General features: G+C 42.8%; 1 protein-coding gene across 2 annotated transcripts in view; it reads left to right on the top strand.

The window, feature by feature from the left end:
* Nucleotides 1-5,888, top strand: part of Stk3 (serine/threonine kinase 3) — a 248,492-nt gene extending 242,604 nt beyond the window's left edge. For both annotated transcript variants that reach the window (XM_051159468.1, XM_051159469.1), the window contains exon 11: nucleotides 5,578-5,888. In XM_051159468.1, the coding sequence (XP_051015425.1) occupies nucleotides 5,578-5,736 (159 nt within the window). In that variant the 3' untranslated portion in view covers nucleotides 5,737-5,888. The remainder of the gene's footprint in view (nucleotides 1-5,577) is intronic.
* Nucleotides 5,889-27,691: the final 21,803 nt, after the last annotated feature.

The following is a 27,691-nucleotide window of genomic DNA, read 5'->3' as shown; positions in this document are numbered from 1 at the left end:
CCAAGCTTGACAACCTGAGTTCAGTCCCAGGGCAGGAACGGTAGAGGGAGAGAGCCAGTCCTGCAAGTTGTCCTCTGACCTCCATACACTCGCATACACAGAGTAAATGTTTTTTAAAATCATTATATTCCTGTGTCTGTTGCTTGCTTTTGATTAAGTCTTTTAAGAAATATCACCAATAATTAAAGATATTTTTTTTTTTTTGCAAAACACAAAATAATATAAAAATACAAGGATTTTTCTCTCTTAGATGGTTAAAGATATTTTGGGAAGTAATTCAGTCTTGCCACTTAAATGTGATATTTCAGATTGGGTTGTAAAATAAATGTATAACTTAAAGTTCCATTTTTACTGACAGCGCTTCCTGGTCAGTGGTATTCCTTGAATTCAGTAGTAATCCTAATTGCTAAAGGCTTAAACAGTCAGAAGCATCTGAGGGTGACTTAACCTGGTTTTTATTGTTGTGTTGCTGTTATGTAAGTGTTAGCAATGAGGCATTGATTTGCCTGCCATACTTAGGTTTTCTTTGCTAAGATGCTGAGAAATGTAATGCTTTGGATGTTGATGTACAGACTCATCTCCTGCATGAGATGTGATAACCTGGGCCTGTGGTCGGTCACACAAGGAGTTTGTTGTACCTACAAATCATACATCAAACCACCGACTTTCAGGCAGAACCTTGGCTTCAGTTGAGCAATGCTGTTGATGTTTTTATTTAATTTATGAGCAAATATCTATGTGCCCATCTGTCTGTTACTGCCAGGAGACATGGGCTTTTCTTGAAAGCTTTGTTTAAAACAGAAACAGTAACAAATTAGCCAACTAACCTGAAGCCTAAGAAAATGGCAGCGCTGCCCTGCCTGCGGGTCTGTTTATTCCATTTCAAATGCTCTGTGCCTAGGTCCCCTTTCTGTGGACCTTCCCATATGGACCTTCCCGTATGGACTTTCCCATAAAGACGTTCCCATATGGACCTTCCCATATGGGCCTTCCCATATGAACCTTCCATATGGACCTTCCTGTATGGACCTTCCCATATGGACCTTCCATGTGGACCTTCCTGTATGGACCTTCCTATATGGACCTTCCTGTAGGCCTCTGTTCATCCTACTTTCTTGCATTGTTACGCTTTTCTAGCTTTCCCACTCCCGTGAGCTCTGTGTGCTCCTTCCTTGCTAGCTAGATTGCACACTTGTGAAAAGCATTTTTTTCATTTCCTTGTCTATAGTGTTTGGTCCATAGGAAATCTAAATAAATGTTTTAATAAAGGATTTCTCTGAAGTTCCCTGGCAACCTCACCTGGGGACATGGCTTGGCTAACTATAAATTATGAAGCAGTCATTTTCTGGAACTCCACAACTCCAGTCCAAAACTCAGAATTAAAAGGAAATAAACAGTAAAAGTGATCAGGACCAGCCACACCCGTCTTCCCAACTGTCCAGCTGTGTGCTAGGCTTGCAGCAGCAGCCTGCTCTTGGTACAGTGGTTTGTAAGGTTATTTAATAATGGCTCTAGTTCGCAGTAGATCAGCAGACCTGAAAAAGACAGAAGAATATGTGTCCTGTGACATCAGCAAAGGGAGGGGCAGTGGCTTTCCCGTGAGGGTCTCTAAAGGAGGGAAGACCACTCTGCAGCGCAGGTTAGTAAGAAAGATGGTTTTCGACCCTGTGTCCTCTACTTCAGAAGTCAGTTTTTCTGTCAAATACTGTGGGAGGATTTCCTATTTCATGTGAGACAAAATTGTATCACTGGAAGAAAGAATATTTAGATGCCTTATTAAGTTTTTTGTTTTGTTTTGTTTTGTTTTACAGTGGAATGCCTGGTTCCTTAGTGATGTCACATAATGGTGCTCCAGCACCCCAGGCCTATGCTTCACAAACTGTATACATCGAAAACCTAAAATTCTATTAAAAGAGAGTTTTCTTCTTTCCCAGAATTTAATTCATTGCCATGACTTAACATTGGTTAACTACAGGCAGTGTGCCCCACCCCCAAAGAAGGACATCCAGAGATGTTAAGTCATGGTAGCTGTTTGCTCTGGTGTTAGGGTGGCCAACCCCTCTGCGCCCGGTGTTCACTCCTGCTTATGCATTCCAGGGTCTCCAGCAGTGAGGCAGGGAGGTTCTAGAAGTCTATAAAGGCAAAAAAGTTAGACTATCTGTAGTAGGGTCATGAAACTCAGACATAACTTGATTAGAAAACACTTTCTGGAATCAGATGCCAAATTCTGTTATTCAAGTTGTGTGGTATAGAACCTTAGAGATGGGGAGATTCGCATGTGCTGAACTCAAGTGATGGAGAGCACTGGGGTAGGGCCGGCAAGCTGGCATGGCAGTTGCCTCACCTGTTGCTCTTACTGAGAACTGGAGTTCAGTTCCCAGGGCCTACGTGAGGTGACCATTCCAGCTCCAGGGTGCTCTCATGTCCCTGACTTCCAAGGCACAGGAGCTCATGTGCATATATACACATACAGATGTATAACTTAAAATAATAAAAATAAGTCTTAAAGAAATCACAGAGGAAGAATTGGGCTCCATCGATGTTCCTGGGAGCATCTGTCTCCATATTCCTCTGGCTCTTCAGAGCAGTGTCACAGGCTTGCACTGTGTCCACACTGGCCCTTTAGAGCAGTGTCACAGGCTGGCACTGTGTCCATGCTGGCCCTTCAGAGCAGTGTCACAGGCTGGCACTGTGTCCACACTGGCCCTTCAGAGCACTGTCACAGGCTGGCACTGTGTCCGTGCTGGCTCTTCAGAGCACTGTCACAGGCTGGCACTGTGTCCACGCTGTTTCTTCAGAGCACTGTCACAGGCTAGCACTGTGTCCACACTGGCTCTTTAGAGCAGTGCCACAGGCTGGCACTGTGTCCACGCTGTTTCTTCAGAGCACTGTCACAGGCTGGCACTGTGTCCACGCTGTTTCTTCAGAGCACTGCCACAGGCTGGCACTGTGTCCACGCTGTTTCTTCAGAGCACTGCCACAGGCTGGCACTGTGTCCACGCTGTTTCTTCAGAGCAGTGTCACAGGCTGGCACTGTGTCCACGCTGTTTCTTCAGAGCAGTGCCACAGGCTGGCACTGTGTCCACACTGGCTCTTCAGAGCACGGCCACAGGCTGGCACTGTACAGAGCCCGGAGCTGCCTTGTACAGCCCTTTTATCCCCATGGTGATTCGAACAGAACTGAGCACGGAACAAGTATATGATTAATGCTCAGTTTTTAAAGCATGGAGAAACCGTATACGACTGTGAACCGAATGCAAATGTAAATTGTAGCATAGTTTATTTAACAGCTAATCAGGTGAGTATCAGGAGACTGAGGCACAAGGGTCTTGAGCTTGAGGCTAGCCTAAGGTATAAAAGTTCAAGGAGTCTGGGGTATGCAGAAAGACTCTTCCTTAAAATAAAAAATAATAAAGCCAGGAGGGTTGTTTGTTGCTGTGCAGTGATGCAGGACAAGGCTGGTTCCCCTCAAGCCAGTGCTGCCTCCCCCCACACACCCCCCATGCTCCCCCCCAATCCTGCCCCAGGGCAAGATGGCCGCCTCAAGCTGAATGCCTTCCCGCAGCATTGTTCCTCCCTACATATTTTTGGAACCTTGTCTTGTGACTCATTCTTGGTATCTTCAGAACCTTTTTTTGCCTGAGAGAATTTGATTTGGGTAAGCTGGAGTCACTTTGGGCCAGGTACGTACGGTAAGTAAGGCACAGGGCTGGTGAGAGTGCTATTTCCGACTCCTGTTTTCGGTGACGTAAGTAATAGGAGTGTTTTCCAGCTTTGACTCATAAAACACCTGCAGAGTTGTCTTCTTAGAAAGATGAGCTTCAGGTTTTGTCATTTTCAGACTAGTTTTTCTGCTCTCATATAATGGTTTTGCTCCAGAAAAAATGGCTCCTGGCAGTTCAGGCCTGCTTTGCCTGGCTCTCAGGGACCCACATGCCTGACCAGACCCCTGCACCCCATCACGCAACCTCTCTGAGACCTCCAATTTTGACATTTCCTCACTTCAGTGAGGCAGGGCCTCCTCTTGCTGAGATGGTCTTCTTTCAAGGACCAGTCTGGTCTAGGCTCCTGGTAGAGTCTCTGTTCCTCACAGACCTTGGAGCTTATAGTGGGCCCAGCTCTTTTCTTTTTGCGGAAGATCTGTTCTGAAAAGCAATCTATGTTATTCCCAGGAAACACAGGAGAATCCCATGGGAACTGCTTAAGCACCTCACTGTAATCTCTGTCCCATGGTAAGGCTGTGCGGGCCTGAGTCCCATCAGCCCTTCAGTGCGTACCCTTCCTCCTCATCTTAGGCTTCCTAGGGGCAGTGAGACAGATTTGTCCTAATTCATCAAGGTGTGGGGTATATGATGCTAGCAATCTGTAATCCATTGTTTAACAAGGTTTGGGTTTTTTTTTTTCCTTAAAAACCACTTCCTTTCTGCTATTACTATAATTAAGAAAGGCAGAGTTTTAGGTTATTTCGCATGATTTATTTAGGACTTGGGGAGCACATGCATGCCACTGCACTTAATGTGGGAATCAGAGGACTACAAAGGAGTTGTAGTCCTATCAATTCCAGTAATTGAACTCACACTATCAAGCTTTGCAGCTAGTGCCGTTACCCACATATGGGTCTAGTGTATGGGCAAGTTCAAATGTTGATAGGGTAAAAGCTGACTGTGTGGGTCTATGGTACAGAGCCTTGGATAGTCCCAGATGACAGTTCCCGACTGCTTCTTAGGAGATGTCCCCCAACTTCTGTGTTGACAAATCAACAAATCAACTGTTACGCCCAGAGCCGTAGAACATTTTATGTAGCAGAGCAGATCCTACCCCTGGGGGAGATGCTACGAACCCTCTTTCCTGCTGTTACAGTGGGAAGCAGTGAGGAGTGTGCTGTTGTCCCCTAACGTAACATGGCCACACTGTAATGCATCTGCTCAAAACCTTGCAGCCATTTCCATCCCAGATTGGCCACACCTGGAGCAGAGCTTACATCATGCAGTTCAAATCAGCTTCGGGTTTCTTTCTCCTGGGTTTTCTTATGAAAATAGTATCATAGTATATTTTATCAAAACAGGGTAAAAATACTCTGATGTAATTTTCTCTTTAAGTGCTAAAATTGTAGACATTTGGTAAAATAAAGTATGAAACTGTCGAAGGAGCCTGTCTTCAGTCTGGCACATTCCGGATCTGTTGGCGTTGGGTTTTTACAGCACTGGAGAGTTGGCAAGGCACGGAAGATTGAAAAGTTGTCCCCAGAATGTCACCTAAATGGCTTCTATTGCCAGTGGCCCATTTGTCTCTGGGCCTTTTTCAAACAGGTGCCTTTGTCTTACTGGTTTTTTTTTTTTTTTTTAATCATTGAGTCGTCTCTAACAGCGCAGAGATTGATCACTTGGCCGTAAATTGCTTGAGGTGTCTGCAGGGTGTAGCTTGTGGCTTTTTCAGGAAAAGAATGCCTGCTTTAATTGTTGACCATGCTTTAAAGATGATGTAAAGAATTTTCTGAAATATTATTCTAAAACTCATTAGGCTTCAGTATATTCTGGATGGTTCTACAGTGTTCATTTCTTTGTTTTCTATATCTAGTTAAAAAATCTAAGTTTAGAAGAACTACAAATGCGGCTGAAAGCGCTGGACCCCATGATGGAACGAGAAATAGAAGAGCTGCATCAAAGATACAGTGCGAAGAGGCAGCCCATCCTGGATGCCATGGATGCAAAGAAGAGGAGGCAGCAGAACTTCTGACAGGTTCCCTCTGCCTTGGCGTGACTGGAGACCAAGCAGCCACCGAACTGAAGGAATCGTACTACTGCTTAATCTCTAAAGTGTATATTCTACAACTTTGCAAAAGTCAAAAATGATGGCACACACCTAGATAAAAATCCCCACGGCAAACTTTATAGTTGGGTCCACTCTGACTTCAGCTTGTAGGGATGAGAGCAGCAGAGGTGCGCTCTTCCTCCTGCCAGCTGTCACACCAGCAACAAAACCGATCTAAAATTAAAACACTATTCGGAGACTTTGGAGATCCAAAGCTGCTGCTTAATGGCACAGCACTGGAGGCTTTGTGTTACAATATCCTTCCTTCCTGAGGAGAAGCCTATTTATTGTACCCTCTAGGTAGACTTATTTATTGATGCAGTCTCACTTTTTGTTTTTAAAAACAGGATCGGGATAGTTTTGTGAATGTCCAGATACATTGCAGATGATAACACACAACCAAATTGTACATGAAGAGGGAGCTATGGGTGCATTCCTTCATCTCCATCAGAAACAGCAGTGACGGCAATAATGTCCAAATGGACCAGACATTTACACTGAAGACTTAATTCCATTTCTGCCTCTTGAAGTGTAAATTCTTGATTTTTGATAATGGAACAAATGAAACTATGTTAGGTCAAACAAGTATACAGTGTAAAACCAAAGAAATCAATGAATCCTTGCACACACACACACACACACAAAGTGTGGGAAATATTTTTAAAGACATTAAGCCTGAGAAGAAAATATAACTGTTAACATTTCTTTTTTGGTCTGCAGTAATATCATCAAATTTATTCTGCAAAAATGTGCTTTTTGTTGATTTCACTTATTTCCTGGGATAAGCATCATGCATCTGACAATAACAAAACAGTGAAAACATTTGTACTAAACTGTGCATCCTTAGGGCCTAAAAAAAGAAAAATTAAAGCATTAGAAAAAGACTCATTTCTAAGCAGAATTAGCATTTGTATAATTGAACTGGGACCAGTCATTTCCTGCACTACACATGGCCATTTTGACGGTGTGTGTGTGTGTTTTTTTATGTGTAATTACTATGTGTGTACCATAAAGACAAATAAATTCCACTGTGCCACCCAGCACATTTCATCTTGGTTGTTGTGCTATTGTTTTTAAGTTCATGGCTCTGGGCTCTGTTCTGAGAATGGAAGTCTTGCTAGGCAGGACAAGTGGCGACCCTGAAGCTTCACCAGCAGGATGCTCCTTTTCAGACCAGCAAGGTCTGAAAAGTGCTTGCACTGGGGAAACAGCCCTGACCAGCATCACACTCACTTCAACCAGCTACAACTCCAGTGAACACTAGTGGTGTTCCAGAAGTCAGGAGACTGTGTCCTACTTTGAGGCTTAAGTCCACCAAAGAAGGCAAGTTGTTGATCTTGGGAGCTGGAGAGATGGCTCAGAGGTTAAGAGCACTGCCTGCTCTTCCAGAGGTCCTGAGTTCAATTCCCAGCAACCACATGGTGGCTCACAACCATCTATAACGAGATCTGGTGCCCTCTTCTGGTATGCAGGGCTACAAGGAGGCAGAGCACTGTATACATGAAAATAAGTAAATAAATCTTTTTTTAAAATGTTGATCTTTGAGCCTGTGCTGTCGGTGTTCTGTTCAGGAAGTTGTCTCCTGTGCCAATGAGATCAAGGCTCTTCCCCACTTTCTCGTCTAATAGATTTAGTATCTCTGGTTTTATATTAAGGCCTTTAATCCACTTGGATTTGAGTTTTGTGCAGGGTTATAAGTATGGATTTATTTGCATTCTTCTACATACAGATATCCAGTTATACCAGCACCACTTGTTGAAAATGCTTCCTTTTTTCCATTGTATAGTTTTGGCTTCTTTGTCAAAAATGAAGTGTCCATACATGTGTGGGTTTCTTTCTTGGTCTTCCATTCAATTCCATTGATCAACCTATCTTTTTATACCAGTACTATGCAGTTTTTAATTACTATTGCTTTATAGTACAACTTGAAATCAGGGATGGTAATGACGTCAGAAGTTCTTGTAATGTACACGATTGTTTTGACTATTCTTGGGTTTTTTGTTTTGCCATATCAACTGGAGAATTGCTCTTTCAAGGTCTGTAAAGAATTGTGTTGGCATTTTAATGGGAATTGCATTGAATCTGTAGATTGCTTTTGGTAAGATGGCCATTTTTACTATGTTAATCCTCCTGATCAAAGAGCATGGGAGATCTTTCCATCTTCTGATATCTTCTTCAGTTTCTTTCTTCAGAGACTTGAGGTTCTTGTCATACAGGTCTTTCCCTTGCTTGGTTAGAGTGACACCAAGATACTTTATATTATTTGTGGCTGTTGTGAAGGGTATAGTTTCCCTAATTGTTTTCTCAACTTGTTTATTGTTTGTGTCAAGGAGGGCTACTGAGTTTAGTTTAATTAATTTTGTGCCCAGCCACTTTGCTGAAGGTGTTTATCAACTGTAGGAGTTCTCTGGTGGAAGTTTGAGAGTCACTTGTATATACTACTGTATCACCTGTGAATAGTGATACTTTGACTTCTTCCTTTCCAATTTGTATCCCCTTGGTCTCCTTTAGTTGTTTTATTGCACTTGCTAGAACTTCAAGTGCTATGCTGAGTAGATAGGGAGAGAGTAGACAGTCCTGTCTGGTCCCTGATTTTAGTGGAATTGCTTTGAGTTTCTCTCCATTTAATCTGAGGTTTGCTATTGGCTTCCTGTATATTGCCTTTATTATGTTTAGATATGGGCCTTGAATCCCTTATCTCACCAGGACTTTTATCATGAAGGTTGTTGGATTTTTGCCAAAGGCTTTTTCAGCATCTAATGAGATGACTGTGTTTTGGGGGTGGTTTTCTTTTTCTTTCAGTTTGTTTATATGGTGGATTGCATTGATGGTTTCTTGTATGGTAAACCACCCCTGCATTCCTGGGTTGGAACATACTTGACCATGGTGGATGATGTTTTTGATATGTTCTTGGATTCATTTTGTGGGTATTTTATTGGGTATTTTTGCATCAATGTTCAAAAGGGAGATTGTTCTGAAATTCTCTTTCTTGGTTGAATCTTTGTGTGGTTTAGGTATCAATGTGACTGTAGCTTCATAGAATGAATCTGGCAGTGTTTCTTCAGTTTCTATTTTGTGGAATAGTTTGAAGAGTATTGGTATTATCTCTTTTTGCTGTTAATTTAAAAGTATGGCATAATATTTATTATTAGTTTATAGTTATTATGACTATATTATCTAACCCACTTTCACAATCAGTAAAGACAGAGACACCTGATACATTTTAGAATAAGCCTTATTTTACCTGGAACATGGCAGATATTAACTCCTAAGCTACCTTCCATTGTATCCCAGCTTCTATCCTATGCCATCTGTTTCTAATAGTTTCTGTCTGGCTATGTCCCAACTATGATCCCAGAATACTTGCTAGTGTTGTTCATATGGGTCGTCTCTTTCCATGTGGAACTTCAGAGTTCTTCCTCTTGGATCACATGGCTCCTTCCGATCCCATGGAAATCCTTTCTCTTTCCTCCTCCAGTACCTGTCTACTTCCTTCCTAAGATCCTTCTCTCCAGCAAGCCTGTGAACTTTCACTCTGCCCCTTCCTTCTTCCCTTCCCAGGTGTAGATCTTTTATTCACCCAATCAGGGAGGCAAAGTTACACAGCAATACTTGGGGTATGTGAGAATGTGCTTGTCAGGGTAGCCACTACATCTTGGGAACCAGTAATCGGCATCAAAATACATAGCACCAGACCAACCCCCAACAGCTCTTCTTTGAAAGTCTGGTAGAGTTCTGTGGTGAAACCATCTGGCCCAGGAGTTTTCTTGGTTGAGAGACCGTTAATGACTACTTCTGTTTCGTTAGGGGTTATAGGATTTCAGCCCTGAGTTTATTTCCTGCTGTCTACCCCTCTTTTATTTGTTTGCTTTTTGTTCTAGAGTTTCCATATGTGATTTTAAATTGCTAGTATGAGATCTCTCCAATTTCTTTATGAAGGCACTTGATGCTATAAGCTTTCCCCTTAGCACTGCTTTCATTGTGTCCCATAAGTTTGGGTATGTTGTGCCTTCATTTTCATTGAATTCTAGAAAGTCTTTAATTTCTTTACTTCTTCCCTGACCCAGTGATCATTAAGTAGATAGTTCATCAGTTTTCATGAGTTTGTAGGCTCTCTGTTGTTTCTGTTGCTGTTGAGTTCCAGCTTTAATCCATAATAAATACAAAGGGTTATTTCAGTCTTCTTTCTGTTGAGGCTTGCTTTGTGACTAAGTATATGGTTATTTTTGGAGAAAGTTCCATGAATGCTGAGAAGAAATATACTCTTGTGTGTTTGGGTGAAATGTTCTGTAGGTTTCTGTTGAGTCGGCTTGGTTCATAATGCCAGCCAGTTTAGTTACTTCTCTGTTTAGTTTCTGTCTTATTGACCTGTTCATTGGTGAGAGTGGGGTATTGAAGTCTCCCACTATTAATGTATGAGGTTCAATGTGTGATTTAAGCTTTAGTAGTTGTTTTTTGTTGTTTGTTGTTTGTTGTTGTTGTTGTTACTGTTGTTCTTCTTCTCCTCCTCCTCCTCCTCCTTCTTCTTCTTCTTCCCTCCTCCTCCTCCTTCTTGCTCTTGTTCTTGTTTTATGAGTGTGGGAGTCCTTGCATTTAGGCCATAGATATTCAGGATTAATATGTCATCTTGGTGGATTTTTCCTTTGATGAGAATGAAGTGTTCTTCCCCATCCCTTTTGATTAGTTTTGGTTGAAAGTCTATTTTATTAGATATTAGGGTGGCTGTTCAAGCTTGCGTCTTAAGATTGTTTCCTTGGAAAACTTGTTCCCAGCCCTTTACTCTGAGGTAATGTCTATCTTTATTGCTGAGGTGTGTTTCTTATATGCAGCAGACTAATGGGTCCTATTTACACATCCATTCTGTTAGCCTGCGTCTTTTTATTGGAGAATTGAGTCCATTGATGTTGATAGATATTAACGACCAATGATTGTTAATTCCTTTTATTTTGATGTTGATGGTGGTGGTGCTGTTTGTTTCTCTTCTTTTGGTTTTGCTACAGTAGAGTTATTTATTTCCTGTGGGGTTTTGGGGTATGGTTTTCTTCCTTTAGTGGGAAGTTTCCTTCTAGTATCTTCTGTAGGGCTAGTTTGTGTTTAGATATTGTTTAAATTTGGTTTTGCATCTTGTTTTCTTCATCTATGCGGATTGAAAGTTTTGCTAAGTTTGGGCTGACATCTGTGGTCTCCTAGGGTCTGTAAGGCATCTGTCCAGGCCCTTCCAGCTTTTAGAGTATCTACTGAGAAGTCAGGTGTGATTCTGATGGGGCTGCCTTTATATGTCGTTTGGTGTTTTTCCCTTGCAGCTTTTAATATTTTTCTTTGTTCTGTACATTTAGTGTTTTGATTATTATGTAGCAGGAGGAATTTCTTTTCTGGTCTAATCTATTTGGTGTTCTGTAAGCCTCTTGTAAGCATCTATTTCTTTCGGTTGGGGAAATTTTCTTTTATGATTTTGTTGAAAATATTTTCTGGTCCTTGGAGCCAGGAGTCGTCTCTTTCTTCTATGCCTGTTATTCATAGGTTTCATCTTTTCATTGTGTCCTTGATTTCTTCGATGTTCTGTGTCAGGAATTTTTTAGATTTAATATTTTCTTTGACAGATATATCGATTTCTTCCATTGTATCTTCTAGGTTTTTCTCTCCTCCATCTCGTGTATTCTGCTGGTGATGCTTACCTCTGTAGTTTCTGTTCCCTTCCCTAAGTTTTCCCTCTCAAAGATTTCCTCAGCTTTTGTTTTCTTTGTTTCCTTTTCATTATTAGATCTTGAACCATTTTATTCTTTTCCTTCACCTGTTTGGTTATACTTTCTGTATTGTTTTAAGTGATTTATTCGTTTCCTCTTTAACAGCCTCTATCATCTTTATAAGCATAAGTTCACTTTCTTATGTTTTAGCTGCGTTAAGTTATCCAGTGCTTGCTGGGGGTTCTGGTGGTACAGTATTTCCCTGGCTTTTGTTAGTTGTGTTTTTACACTGGCCTTTAACCATCTGGTTATCCCTGGTGTTGCCTGGTTGGTCCTGATGCCCTCAGGCTTCTCTAGCATGTGGGAGGAGCCCTGGGCCAGAGGTTGGATGTGCCTTGGGTCCAGCAGCCCTCCTTAGGGTGGTGGACAGGGATGTGGCCTGGAGGCTGGATCTCCGTGAGTAGTCTACAGCTCTCCTCTGTTGGTGTATCCAATGGGACCTACAGACAGCAGATCTCCTCAGGAAGGCTAATAAAGCAGTGAACTGTACTTGTGTGTTCCTGGTAGCCACGATCTCTTATTTCAACAGGGAAACACAGATGCTAGTGTTTCAGAGTCAGCAACATTGTCACTGATTTGCTCAGTACTCACCAAGAATTGTGGACACCGCCATCTTGGAGAGAGACCCTGTGTGATCCTGTCATCTGGCAGGTCTCCTCAGGAGATGAGTAGAACCATGCATCTGAGGCTGGGACCATGTCCCTGGAACCCAGGAGTCATCCATAGGAAGATGGGGAGAATCTGGTGTTTGGAGCCTAGAACCATGTGTTACTGGAACCATCCTCAGGTAGGCAGAAGGCAGCAGGTGGCTGAAGGCTGGAGACTAGGTGTCACTGGCACCTGGGATCTCTCCTCTTGTCAGGGAGGCATGGACGCTGGCCGGTGTTTTGAAGCTGGTGTTTGAAGACAGGAGCCCAGTGACTTGCTCTGCAGTCACTGAAATCCAGGTACTCAGACGCCGCCATCTTGGAGTCTCCTTCAGGTTTGCTTTCTTAATAGTCTTTCTTGTCACCAAACTAGAGTCTAGTGGAAACAAACTACTAATTTCTACATCCAAGCAAAATCATCTACTTGAAATGCACAGAAACTTAACAAAGATGGTTTCTGCTCACCTGACTAAATGAGGCTGTTAGCCACTTGTACGTCCTGTGGTGCCTGAAGCAGAAGAAAGGCTCCTGTTTAGTACTGTCCTATTGTAACTATGAATACCTCACACCTTGCAATTATAGCTACACCTGCTTATTTTTACATACACATATATTTTAAGGAAACAAAGAACAATGAATATTGTTTTACCCTAGAGCTGTGTTAAATGAGTCAAAACATTTTAGCATAATCATATCATAAAGTTTCCCTGTCTCCCCCCCTCAACACATACCCTGTCCTCCACATGGGTGGCTCCCCCACACAGACCCTGTCCTCCCCATGGGTGGCTCCCCCACACATACCCTGTCCTCCCCATGGGTGGCTCCCCCACACAGACCCTGTCCTCCCCATGGGTGGCTCCCCCACACAGACCCTGTCCTCCCATGGGTGGCTCCCACACACACACCCTGTCCTCCCCATGGGTGGCGCCCCCACATATACCCTTGTCCTCCCATGGGTGGCTCCCGGACACAGACCCTATCCTCCCCATGGGTGGACTCCCCCACACAGACCTGTCCTCCCCATGGGTGGCTCCCACACCACACCCCCCAACAACCCTATCCTCCCCATGGGTGGCTCCCCCACACAGACCCTGTCCTCCCCATGGGTGGCTCCCCCACACAGACCCTGTCCTCCCCATGGGTGGCTCCCCCACACAGACCCTGTCCTCCCCATGGGTGGCTCCCCCACACAGACCCTGTCCTCCCCATGGGTGGCTCCCCACCCACACCCTATCCTCCCCATGGGTGGCGCCCCCACATATACCCTGTCCTCCCCATGGGTGGCTCCCCCACACAGACCCTGTCCTCCCCATGGGTGGCTCCCCACCCACACCCTATCCTCCCCATGGGTGACTCCCCCACACATATCCTGTCCTCCCCATGGGTGGCTCCCCCACACATACCCTATCTTCCCCATGGGTGGCTCCCCCACATATACCCTGTCCTCCCCATGGGTGGCTCCCCACCCACACCCTGTCCTCCCCATGGGTGGCTCCCCCACACATACCCTGTCCTCCCCATGGGTGGCTCCCCCACACATACCCTGTCCTCCCCATGGGTGGCTCCCCCACACATACCCTGTCCTCCCCATGGGTGGCTCCCCCACACAGACCCTGTCCTCCCCATGGGTGGCTCCCCCCACACACCCTATCCTCCCCATGGGTGGCTCCCCCACACACATACCCTGTCCTCCCCATAGGTGGCTTTCTCACACACACCCTGTCCTCTCCATGGGTGGCTCCCCCACACATACCCTGCCCTCCCCATGGGTGGCCTACACACACACACACACACACACACCCTGTTCTCCCTATGGGTGGCTCCCCCCCCCACACACACACCCTATTCTCCCTATGGGTAGCTCCCTCACACACACCCTGTCCTCCCCATGGGTGGCCTACACACACACACACACACCCTGTCCTCCCTATGGGTGCCCCCCCACACACACACACCCTATTCTCCCTATGGGTAGCTCCTTCACACACACCCTGTCCTCCCCATGGGTGGCTGCCCCCCCACACACCCTGTTTTCCCCATGGGTGGCTGCCCCCCCACACCCTGTCCTCCCCATGGGTGGCTCTCCTACACCCTATCCTCCCCATAGGTGGCTCCCCCCCCACACCCTATCCTCCCAATGGGTGGCTCCCACACACATACCCTGTCCTCCCCATGGGTGCCCCACACACCCACCCTGTCCTCTCCATGCGTGGCTCACACACACACACACTCTGCCCTCCCCATGGGTGGCTCCCACACACACACCCTATTCTCCCCATGGATGGCTCCTACACACCTACCCTGTTCTCCCCATGGGTGGGGGGAGTGTTGAAAAATGATGAGCCGTGAAAGAAACCTTTAAGTCTAACTGAGCCTGATGAATCATTGGCGCTCAGGAAAAGGAATGTTCTAGATATTTCCGAGTTTAAGAAGAAACCTTTTATTGGACCCTCCCTGATGAGAACTTTCCAAAAATTAAGTAAGCATACTGTCTGCACACCCCACCCTTTACCAGATACCACACTGCTAGTGTGTCTCATGGAAAAGTGGCCTTTCATATGAGGTCACAGTGCTCTGTGTTGATGTAATGAACATAGATGGCTGCACAGTTACAGTGTGCTATCACAGCCTGTCTTAAACAGTTCTGTGCTCAAAACATGGAAACTGGAGGAGAGAATACACATCAGTGGGTTTCAGGAGCCTGACTCCTGCTATTCGGGGCCCTTACCTGTTTGACACTGTGCTGGACAGTGTCACCTGTGTTCTTCTATGTCTGCTCATTTACCGGATGCACCCCTAGGGTTTGAAGCCATGCTCCGCTCACTGCCAGGTGTGCTGCTTCTCCAACAAAAGTACGTAATACTTGATCAGGGTGGTTTTAACTTTGCCTCAGAAAAATCTCAAATTACTGACATGTTTACACTCAATAGAAATGCTATTTTTGTTTCTTTTCTATTTTAATGTTGAAGAATAATGATTAAATTCTAAAAATGCTGCTACTCAAAATAGGATTCTTTAACTCGTTGGAATTATTAAACAGTTAATATTAGGTACAGACACTTAATTAGATATTTCATCAGAGTGCTATTTTGGAGTATTAGGTATCCTTTTTTGGCACCTGAGATAGGAATTGGGTCTGATGAGTGTAACTTTTCTTTGCTCTTTGATGTGATAAAGCTCATGGAACCTTTATATATCTTAATTGGGCACGCTGATGTGTCTAAAGGTGACATGGACCCAGAGGAGTGAGTGCACTCTTCCCTCTTCCATACCCACAGACTTTAGCCATCTCTTTCCTGATTGCTTTGTACATCACAAAGACTCTACGAGAAAAGCCACAGTCCTCATTTCTTCTATCAACCTTTTTTTAAAAAAGGTTTTTGAGAGACAGGGTTTCTCCATGTAGCCTTGGCTGGCCTGAACTCACTTTGTAGGCCAGGCTGGCCTTGAACTCACAGTGATCTGCCTGCCTCTCCCTCCCCCAGTGCTGGGATTAAAGGCTGCGCTACCAACTCCAGTGTCTTCCATCAACCTTAAAAAGACAATTCTGTTAGTTTTCCTTTCACAATGGGCCATATTGAAACTCTTCTCCCACCATGACTCTATCCACTGATTAAACTCCTTAAATCTCTGCCCGTAGAATATTGACTACCAAGTTGAGTGAACCCTACCTCCTGGTATTGAGACTCGAGCATGGCGCAGCTGACATCTGTGACCTCACCTTTCATTATTGCTTTATTTGTTACCATAATTCTTTCCTTTACCTTCATTTAGGGTTGTAAAGTTTTCCAAATCAGAGGTGTTTATTGATCCTGTTTCCCTGTGGTACTTGCCGATGGGATGAATATAAGCCCTGGGTATTAGATATAATGGGTTTCATTGTATCAGTGCCCATTGTGTATAGGTTGACTCTACAGCAACCATAATGTCAGCCACACTTGAGCTCTATTAAGATGTGCCCGTTTCATGTATTGGCTTGGGACTTTACCACAAGATGCATAGTCTGTCTGCTGACAAAGAAAAGGAAGACTGGAAAAAGCTTTGAGAGATTAAATAAAGTCATGGCTGTCAGCACAATGTAGGCTGTAATCGTTCATTCCTGCCTTCTGACTAGACCACACTGTGTGGCTCTAGAGCGCTGGGCAGTTTCACCAGCCTGCCTGCTGATGAACTGAGAAGATGAAACTTAGCATCGGTGTGAGCTGATTCTTAACTGTTTTGCCTTTCAGTGGAACCTACGTTTTCTGAAATGGCACCCTTCCTATATGGGGGAGGAACTTGTGGGTATCAAACTTGGAAGCTGTGTTACATAGAAGGCAGCAGCATCTTTGAGTTATCGGGATGCAGGCAGTCTTTTTGCCTCTGTTGCCATGTAAGCTGAGCTGCATCCTATTCTCTCCCTTAGTAGTTTGCCTTTGGCAGTGAATACTTTTCAGAAGCATTAAGGTAGTAAAAGGAGCCTGGTGTTAGAAGTTAAGTGGCATGGGTTCAAATCCCAGTCCTTCCTTTGTTGTCCTGGGCAAAAATAACCACTCGGCTAAGCTGTGTTTAAATGTTTGTAATAGAGACTAGAGAGGTGGCTCAGTGGTTAAGAACATGTGCTGCTCGTCCAGAGGACCTGAGATCATTTCCCAGCACCCGTATGGTAGTTAACAATGGTCTAGCTCCAATCACAGGGACCCAAAGCCCTCTTCTGCCCTCCATGACTACTGAAGACATGCGTTACACAGACACATGCAGGCAAAACACCTGTACACATAAAATAAAAATCTCAAAGAGAAACCAGTGTGTAATAATCCAAAAACTGTGATGTTCCAATACCTACAAAATGCTTAGGAAAATCCCTGGCATAAGTGAACCATTCCTTGGCTAAAAGCATGTCCATTACACATACAGTAGCTGCCTCCCACTTAAAGCTCACTGCTCGGGGAATGTTCTTCTGTAGTGGGGATTATTGATGAGGCAGTTTCTATGGCCTGATTTGTGAAGACCTACCTGGAAATTTATCATTTGTGCCCCTAAGCGTTTTTTTTTTTTCCTTAGCATCCTTGAGTCCTTGCATATGTGACACATATAACTGACTTGCTCTCAGTTAACTTTGGTTCTACTCAAAATCAAGTTTGTATTTTGGAAAGCCTTATAGAATCCTTTGATCAACATATCTACATTTTCCTTATTATATTTATGGAATTGAAAAATAATTTTTAAAGGTAATGTCTAGAAGTATGTGGGGTTTTTTATATACTTGGAAGGATTTGGTTCTATATATATGTAATCTCTAAAGGATTCTTGAGAGCATCTCATATGTTATTTGATGATTTGTCCAGGTCCTGCTGCCTCTCTATACAGGTGCATGGCATCTGGGGAAGGAGAGCACGAGGGTGTAAGACACCAAGAGACAAGCAACTCCTTGCCTCCTCTCCTGGAAGGAGCACCACAGTCCCCTTGGCTGTCACCCTTTTTGTCTTTATGACCTGTTCATATCACCATTACACAAAGAACAAACTCAGGCTGATGAGGCAGATGTCCTGAATGCTTGTTTAGATAGATGATAAATGATGATAGATAGGTAGACAGATAGATAGATAGATAGATAGATAGATAGATAGATAGATAGATAGATAGTCAGACAGGCAGATTTTTTTTTTTTAGGTAACAAGGGTTTGAGCCTAGGACTCCATACATGCTAGGCAAACACTCTTAGCACTGACTGGTATTTCAAGCCCCTGTTTCCCTTTGATATCCCCCCCATTTATAAGTCATTTTACATTCTTATATTTTTCATTTCACATTCTTAATGGAAAGAGAAGGGTATACTTTTTTTTTAAAGGAAAATGAACAGAAATGCTCTTTTCAGCCAGATACAAAAGGCAGTCTAAGAATTAAGTTTTCAGAGTCCTACCATATCTTTTATCACCATTTACTAGGAAACTCCAAAAGCTAACAAGCTCTAAATTTCATCTATTAAACAACCCAGTGTCTTCCCATGTTTAAATTTGGCACTAGCTGTCTTACATTTTGGTAGACTTTGCCAAGTGTGGTAGTGTGAAACAGAATGCCCCCGCCCCCAGAAGCTCATTTGTATATTTGGTCCCCAGTTGGTGAACTGTTTGGGAAGGATAAGGAGGTATGGCCTTGCTGGAGTAGGTGTGGCCTTGTTGGAGTAGGTGTGGCCTTGTTGGAGGAGGTGTGTCACTGGAGGTGGGCTTTGAGGTTTCTTTCAAAAGCCTACACCAGGCCCAGTCTTTCCTCTCCCTCTCTCTCTCTCTCTCTCTCTCTCTCTCTCTCTCTCTCTCTCTCTCTGTCTCTCTCTCTCTCTGTGTCTGTTGGTCTGTCTGTCTCTGTCTCTCTCTCTCTTTCTCTCTGTGTGTCTCTCTCTCTTTCTCTCTGTCTCTTGCTCTCTTCCTGCTGCCTTCAGACCAGGATGTAAAGCTCTCACCTACTATTCCAGCATCAAGCCTGCCTGCCATGCTCCTACCATGATGATAATGGACTAACCCTCTGAAATTGTAAGCCAGCCCACAATTAAACACTTCCCTTTATAAAAGTTGCCTTGGTCATGGTGTCTTTTCACATTACTAGAACAATAATTAAGATACAAAAGTTGAGTGGAAGCTAAATAAAAGCTAAATAAAACCTCAGGCTAGCACTCTCAGATTTTCAATATGCTCTGATATTTGAAATGCGCAGAACATTCTGGAGAGGGTGATCCTGCAGCTGCATATTTTTCAGCCTTTCATTGATTCCATGACAGCTTTCTTTCCTACTGAAAAAAGAAAATATCCTTGGCAAGAATATTCAAATGAGAAGACATCACAGAGCTTGAAACAGAAGACTAAGGTGAGAAAAGCAAGACCCATGAAAGAATCAGAATGTCATTATTGATTAACCAAAGAGCAAGCTCATGAGTGTATTCCATGCTGACCTTTCAAAAAAGTATTTCAAATCTTATTTGTAAAACATTAGCCAATCGCCATAACTACTTCACATGTCTAGAGTATGATCTCAGAAGCAGAGATTGATATTGAGTCTGTGACATTAAATGTTGCTATAATGCTTTTTAATTTTTAGAGCAATTAATTGCTAAAGCAAGCAGTGATTTGGATTGTTTAAAAAATGCTCACACTCCAAACTATGTTAATTAATTTCACACAAATATAATAAGTTGCTAGTTTCTGTTTCCTTTAGAAATATTTATGTTTGTGTGCCCAGTCATATGTATGTACCCTATGTGCATGTGAGTGCCCAAAGAAGCTTGAAGCGTCCATCAGAGCCCCTGGAACTGAAGTTACAGGGGATTGTGAGCCCCAGGATGTGGGTTCTGGGAACCGAACCCAGGTCTTCAGCAAGAACAGCAAGCACTAATAACCACTCAACTGCATCTTTCAAGCCCCTAGAATTTTGGTTTGGTTTGGTTGGTTGGTTGGTTGATATTTTGCTTTGTTTTCTTTTTTAAAATTCTTGTTTGGTAAATCTAGATGCTTTGTCCAGTGTGGCGGTTTGAATGAGAATAACCCCCATAGGCTCATATGTTTTCATGCTTAGTCCTCAGATGGTGAAATGTTGAAGAAGGATTAAAGGGCGTGGCCTTGTTGGAGGAGATGTGTTCCCTGCGGCAACACCAGGCCCAGTGTTTCTCTTTCTTCCTGCTGCCTAGGATCAGAATATAAAGTTCTCAGCTACTTCTCCAGGATCATGCCTGCCTGTGTGCTGCCATTCTCTCTGCCATCATGACAATGGACTAACCCTACATATGCTTTCTTCTATAAGTTTTCTTGGTCATGATGTCTCTTCAAAGCAATTGAACCCTAAGCCCTCCAGGACCCTGGCACCCAGTCAAAGCATGTGTAATGCATCTATTCAGTATTTAACAGTGTGCACCATTTATCCACAGTGCACATTGCTAACATGGCTGAACAGAAACAGCAGTTTCTCCAGACAGTGAAGGTCCACACTTACCTTGTCCATCTTGAAGCAAATTTATTTCTTCGGGTTGTTTTTTTTTTAACAGAGAAGAAATTTATCTCTATTACAGACTGGGAGGTGTCTTTGAAGCAATGATGAATATGCCTCATGATCTAGGCAAGAAGAATGGGAGAAGAATTTGTTTTCCATAAATAAATAAATAAATAAATAAATAACGCAAAATATACAAGGAGGGAAATGAAGAAAAAGATGCGGAGACACTCCCACTGGAGTCAAGGCTTGGGAAAGCAGGAATAAGAAGGACAACTTGGGGAGAGTAAAACATAGAAATAAAAAATGCCAACAGACCTCAGGAGCTAAGCTCATCATGTAATAGAAGCACATAAAGAAAATGCCCTATAGTCAATGTGTTTGGTTGTCCCTGTGCCATGACTGAGGAGAGGCCATGGAATCCTGTGGTTGGCTTCTGGTTTTGTTTGCCCTAATTCATTAAATGTTTTCAGGATAAGATAAATCCAAATAATGTCTGGCCTGTTTTGTAGTGCCAAGGTCTAAAAAGCACATTCAGCTTACTCATGTCTGCTCTTTCACTTACTACATATGTAGAAACAGAATGTTGTTCAGAGGCTTGCTGTGGCTGGACACTAAGGAATGGGGGCCGAGAGGTGGGCAGTTGGAGAAGCACCTGGGGAACAGGTTGTATCCAGATTTCCTGTGTCCTGTGGAAAATCCTCTCTTCTCTTCAGCAACTGAGTTAAGTGTGGTTCCATTTGACCACCCAGCTAACCCAGAGAAAAGTCCTAGGGGACAACTCCCATTAGCTGCCGTCTTGAGAAAGACTGTAAGACACCTTTGTAGAGTTGGGCTGTCTCCACCATCTGCTGCTTACCTGACCTGTGACATAGAGCATACTGAGCAGAGTCCAGCCACCATCCACACTAGCTGCCATCCTGTGAGCATCTTCAGGCTCAGGGCTCAGATTTCAATCTGCCCACCTGAAGCTTACTGGCCTGACGCAGCTAGGACACAGAGCAGACAGGCTGAACAGAGACCTCAGCAGGCCACACTCTGCATTAGCTACTGCCCTGTGAGCAGCTTCAGGCTTGTATCTCTCTCTGTCCACCTGCAGCTTGTTGGCCTTGCCCATCTAGGTCACAGAGCAGACAGACGGAGCTGAGTCCTGCATGGGCCACACTCTGTATTAGTTGCCATTCCGTGAGCAGCTTTGAGCCCGAATCTCTCTCCACCTGCCAGATGCTTACTGGCCTAGCACAGCTGGGATGTAGAGCAAATAAGCAGAGCCCTGCCACCTCAAGAAGGCCTGTGAAGCACCCCAGCAGCTTTGGGCTCAGAATCCCTTCATCCCCCCAGCTGTCTACCATCAGGGACACAGAGAAGATAGGCAGAACTGAGTCAGGTATGGGCCACAATTCATATTTGCTACCATCTCAAGAAGGTCTGAGGGAACACCTGAACACTTCAGGCTTGGATCTCTTCCAGCCCCACAGCTGTTTACTGGTCTTGCCCATCTTCAACACAGAGCAGATACACAGAGCCCTGCCATCTTGAAAAGGACTGTATGGCACCTGAGCATCTTTGGGCCTACTCCTCTCTTGCCTGACCCAACTAGGATATATATGAGGAACCCATCTGAGCTGAGCTGGGCGCAGGCTCCCACACCCACTGTCCACCAGTGGGTGGCCTCTGGGGAGCCCTAGCAAACTACCTTTGGCTTTGAGCTCACATTGCTTCCTCTCAACCTGCCTGGCCCATGTGGGACAGACAGGGAGGCCAGCACAAGAAAACTAGCAACAAAACTCAGAGCCATTTAATAACACCAGAAACCAGTGACCCTATCACAAGCAAGCTCTGGAGATGCAAACACCCATGACGCACAAGAAGAAGACTTTAAAACTGAGGTGATAAAATGATGGAAGCCTTGAAAGAGGAAAACAAATCACTCAAACAGATGAAAGAATTGAATAAATCCTATAAAGAATTACAGGAAAATACATCCAGACAGATGAAGGAATTAAATAAATCCTATAAAGATTTACAGGAAAATTCAATAAAACAGGAGAAAGAAATGAATAAAACTATTAAAGACCTAAAGAGGGAATTAGAAGCAACAATGAAAACATAAGATAAGGTAATCTTAGAGTTGGAAAACATGAAAAAAAGAAAAGGAACCATGAACACAAGCAACACTAACCAAATACAAGAGATAGAAGAGAGAATCTCAAGTGTGGAAGATACAAAGTTATCAATACAACAATCAAAGAAAATCTTAAAACTAAAAAGTTCCTGACACAAAACACTGAAGGAATCTGGGACACTAGAAAAAAACCAAATATAAGAATAATAGGAATAGAGAAGACTCCCAGCTCCAAGGCCCAGAAAACATTTTCAACAAAATCATAGAAGAAAACTTCCCCAACCTAAAGAAAGAAATGCCCATAAATATACAAGAAGCCTATAGAACTCCAACTAGTGGACCAGAAAAGAAAATCCCCCACCACCACATAATAAAACAATAAATGTACAGAACAAGCAAAGAATATTAAAAGCTGCAAGAGAAAAAGGCCAAGTCACATATAAAGGCAAACTCATTAGAATTACACCTGACTTCTCAACAGAGACTATGAAAGCTACAAGGGCCTGGACAGATGTCATGCAAACTTTTAGAGACCACAGATGCCACCCAGACTAGTATACCCAGCAAAACTTTTAATCACCATAGATGGAGCAAACAAGATATTCCATGACAAAACTAAGTTTAATCAGTACCTAGCCACAAATCCAGCCCTACAGAGATATTAGAAGGAAAACTCTGACTCTAGAAGGCTAACTACACCCAGGAAAACGCAGGAAATAAATAACTCCACATCCACAAATCCAAAAGGAATGAGGCGCGCGCGCGCGCACACACACACACACACACACACACACACACACACACACACACACACACTACCACCACCAACATCAAAATAACAGAAACTAGCAATTACTGGTCATTAATGTCTCTCAACATTAATGACCTCAACTGCCCAGTAAAAAGAAACAGGCTGACAGAATGGATGAGAAAACCAGGCCCATCATTCTGCTGCATACAAGAAACACACCTTAGCAGTAAAGATAGGCATTGTCTCAGAGTAATGAGTTGGAAAACTGTATTCCAAGCAAATAGACCCAAAAAGCAAGCTGGAGAAGCCATTCTAGTATCTAATAAAATATACTTTCAACCAAAACTAACAGAAAGATGTGGGGAAGGACACTTCAACCTCGTCAAAGGAAAAATATGCCAAGATGATGTCTTAATTCTGAATATCTATGCCCCAAATACAGGAGCACCCACATTCATAAAAGAAGCATTACTAAAACTTAAATCACACATTGAACCCCATACATTAATAATGGGAGACGTCAATAACCCACTGTCCAAAAATGCAAATTGATCCACATCTATCAGCCTGCACAAAACGGAAGTTTAAATGAATTAAAGACCTAAATATAAAGCCAGGCATAATAAATCTGTTAGAAGAAAAAGTGGGGAAGAGCCTTGAGCTCATTGGCACAAGGGACAACTTTCTGAACAGAACACCAACAGTGCAGGCTCTAAGATCAACAATTAATAAATGGGACCTTATGAAACTAAAAAGCTTCTGTAAGGTAAATGACACTGGCAATAAAACAAAATGACAGTGTACAGACTGGGAAAAGGTCTTCTCCAACCCTACATCCAACAAAGAGCTAATATCCAAACTAAATAAAGAATTCAAGAAGTTAAACACCACCAAACCAAATAACCCAAATAAAAAATGGGGTAAAAGTCTAAACAGAGAATTCTCAATGGAAGAATATTGAATGGCTGAGAAACACGTAAAGAAATGCTCAACATCCCTAGTCATCAGGGAAATGCAACTCAAACAATTCTAAGATTCCATTTTACACTTATCTGAATGGCTAACTAAGGTCAAAAACTCAGGTGACAGCACATGCTGGTGAGGATGTGGAGAAAGAGGAACACTCCTCCAGCTCCATTGCTGGTGGGAGTGCAAACTTGTACAACCATTTTGGAAATCAATCTGGTGCTTTCTCAGGAAATTGAGAATAATTCTACCTTAAGACCCAGCTGTACCACTCCTGGGAATATACCTGAAAGAAGCTTCACCACACGAAAAGGACATTTGCTCATAGCAGCTTTATTTGTAATAGCCAGAACCTAGAAACAATCTAGATGTCCCTCAACTGAAGAATGGATAAAGAACTGGTAAATTTACACTATGGAATACTACTCAGCTATTAAAAATAAGGAAATCCTGAATTTTGCAGGAAAATGGATGGAACTAGAAAAGATCATCCTGAGTGAAGTAACCCAGGCCCAAAAAGACATGCATGGTGCACACTCAATCATAAGCAGATATTAGCCACATAATACAGGATAACCACACTACAACACAGAGACTGATGCACCAACCCAGGACCATATATGATGTGACCCTAGACCCCCTGCCCATATGTAGTAGATAGGCAGCACAGTCTCCTTGTGGTTCCCACATATAGGGAGTAGGGACTCCTTTTGACGTGGACTTTACCTCCCTCCTAACTTTGATCACTTCCCCCTGGCGGGGCAGCCTTGCCAGGCCACAGAGGAAGAGGATACAGGTAGTACATATGAGACTTGATAGGTAAAGGTCAGACATTAGGGGAGGAGGGCTCCCCTTTCTCAGGACTAGAGAAGGGAGGGAGAGGGGATGAGGGAGAGGGGGAGGATTGGGAAGGATGAGGGAAGGAGATACAATCAGGATGTGAAGAATTCAAACTTCAGAACAAGAAGGTAACTTATATTGCTAATCCCACTATATCAGAACAGCTCTGAGTCTGGCTGAGACATGAATGTATAGGCATAGACAATGCTTCTTGTTGGCTACAGAACCCCTGTGAATTGTTATTATATGACATTCTTCATATGGCATTAATGAAAATTTACAGATCTATTTTTTCTGCACATACAAAGAGCAGAGAAACTAGCCCTAATTGTTCTGTGCATCATACAAACCTTAATCACTTATAATTTTAGGGCTGTATAATGCTTGTGAGAATACGTGTGTGTGTGTGTGTGTGTGTGTGTGTGTGTGTGTGTGTGTGTGTGTGTGTGTGTTTGTGTGTTTTCAAACAAAAGAACCAGACACTGATGCTGGAACAGAACTGGCAGGATTCATTCCTCTCAGCATGCTAGACACTGACATCCTGCATCCTTCATGTTCCAGCACCAAGTGCTTCAGTTGCTGTGCCTCATCAGAACAGGACAGCTTTGACGAAAGCTTCCAATCCCAATTGGTCCAGCATTTCAGACTGTCCTATGCAGGACTTTAATTAAGCCTGGAATGTCTCAGCATTTAGAAACTGGGCCACAAACGCTATTCCTAGCTGGTTTAACCATTTTCCCAATTTTATTTGGGCCCCTACAAAGGTATTATGCATCCCAAATCAGCCAGAAGAAACCCTAAGAGAACGATGCCCCCATTTCCCATAAAGGGAGTTGTGTAGGTTTTGGGTTGCTTTCTTGAGTATAGATGTTTATTTTTATTGGGAGTTGGCTATAAGCTATTATTGGTCCTATCTAGAGAAAAAACAAGGTTGGACTCAGGGAGATCTCTCCTTTCCTTTATCTTTCATGCTTAGGTTTGGAGATAGGAGCCGAAAAGAAAAAAGGGGGAATATAGAAATATATAGGGATGATAGGACAAAAAGTAGATTAATGAATCTACTCTTCAACTTAATGTCTTAATTGTTACTCACAAGGTTATTTTTAATTCACTGGTATGGAATTTTGTATATAGATGCAAAATAAGTTTAAGTTTAGATACATTGTTATAGAATTCAAATTTAAGATTATTTTTCACACACATTATGTATATTTCTATTCTAATATGAGGTATTGCACCCATACAACTCAAGTGTAATACAAGGTTTACTTCTAATACTTTGAAAGTGCTATTGCAGGCTGTTTAGAATAGGTAAGTTATAAAAGTTAATTGTTAGTTCATCAAGTCATGGTCATGTCAGTTACTAATCTATTTTAATCACAAGAATATACATCCTAGGTATAACAGATAGATATGATTCTATAAAAAGATAAGGTAAAGTAGTTAGATAAGGTCTTCAAAAAGCCTCAGAGACATAAAGAATATGGTATTTAAAGATGTTTTTATTATTTTTAAATATACATTCACAATTAGACAAGTTAAACTCCTGGCAACACCTAGCCTGCCTCAAAGAAGGAAATGAACATCAAAGAACCTCCTTATGGTGATGGCTTCAAATGTGGGAAACCAACCACTGGGCAAAATGTCATCATTTCTACCACAGACAGAATTCTGCCTAAAACTGGGCAAGCTTGGATGCAGGCAGAGTCGATGGCCAAACTCTGCCAAGACAGGGTAAGCAAGTCCTCAATAGTTCCTGCCTCAGAAATGTGTCTGTCAGATATATTGGGTCAGAAGGCTGAAGATGATGCTCCAACATTCTGGAGAATTTTGGGTAACTGTTCAGGCAGCAAACTGTCTCTGTCATCTTCTCATTTGGGAAGCTGCTAACCTGTACTCCATGTATACTCAGTTAACCAACTTTATTCCTTCTCAAGTCTCTGATGGGGTTGAAGGCCAAATAGTTTAGCTTTGCAATTAAGCTTAGTTGTTTAGAGGTTAAGATGTTTTTAGGTCTAGGAAGATGTTTTAAGTTAATAGAGATGAGATATGTTAGATATTGATTTTCATTCAGAATTTTAGACTCACCAAGATAGAAAAGATGTTTTCTTAAAGGCTGCCAAATACAAATAGCCAAAACACTATGAATATTATATATATTTATGGTTCTTCTTGCTGTAAATAGTTTGTTGTGTATATGTATAATAATATAAGTGCATATGTAAAAAATATTTAATAAAATTTTTTCTAAATCTGAAGTGCAGCCAAGCACCCTATATGAAGACAAATGAGAAAGGATACATTAAAACAAATGGATCATATTAAAGAAAAATGGCTTACTAGGAATTTGGTGTGAATAAGGCTGCCCAGGCAGCAAAGTAAAGAAGGGCACTGGGGTGACTAGGCTACCAATATGGCAGCCACTGGCATTTGAACTGAGGACAGTTAAAGCTCAAATGTGCTACTCAGTACAAAAACACACATTGTATTTCATACACTTTATACATAAACAACTAATTTTATCATTTCTTATTGAATATTTTAGATGTGTTAGGTTAAAGTTTATTTTTTATTTTAAATTATTTTGATCTTTTACTTTTAAAAATGTGGATAGTATCAAATTTAGAATTCATATGAAGCACACATTGGCTCTACATACTATATTTCTGTTGGACAGTGACAATCTATCAGATAAAAGCATCTGCCAGCTGGTGAATGGAAGGTCAACACCAATGAATGTGACTCAGCAATAGAAAGGGAGGAAATAACAGGTGCAGAATTTGGGGGTTGTTGTTTAAAGAAAGAAAATTCCAAACATTCTCTTTTACCAATAGACTCAGGAGCCAGATGC

Source organism: Acomys russatus, chromosome 17, assembly GCF_903995435.1.
Source record: "Acomys russatus chromosome 17, mAcoRus1.1, whole genome shotgun sequence".
Lineage (NCBI taxonomy): Eukaryota > Metazoa > Chordata > Mammalia > Rodentia > Muridae > Acomys > Acomys russatus.
The sequence above is the reverse complement of the archived record's forward strand: the minus strand, read 5'-3'. Positions and strand labels throughout refer to the sequence as shown.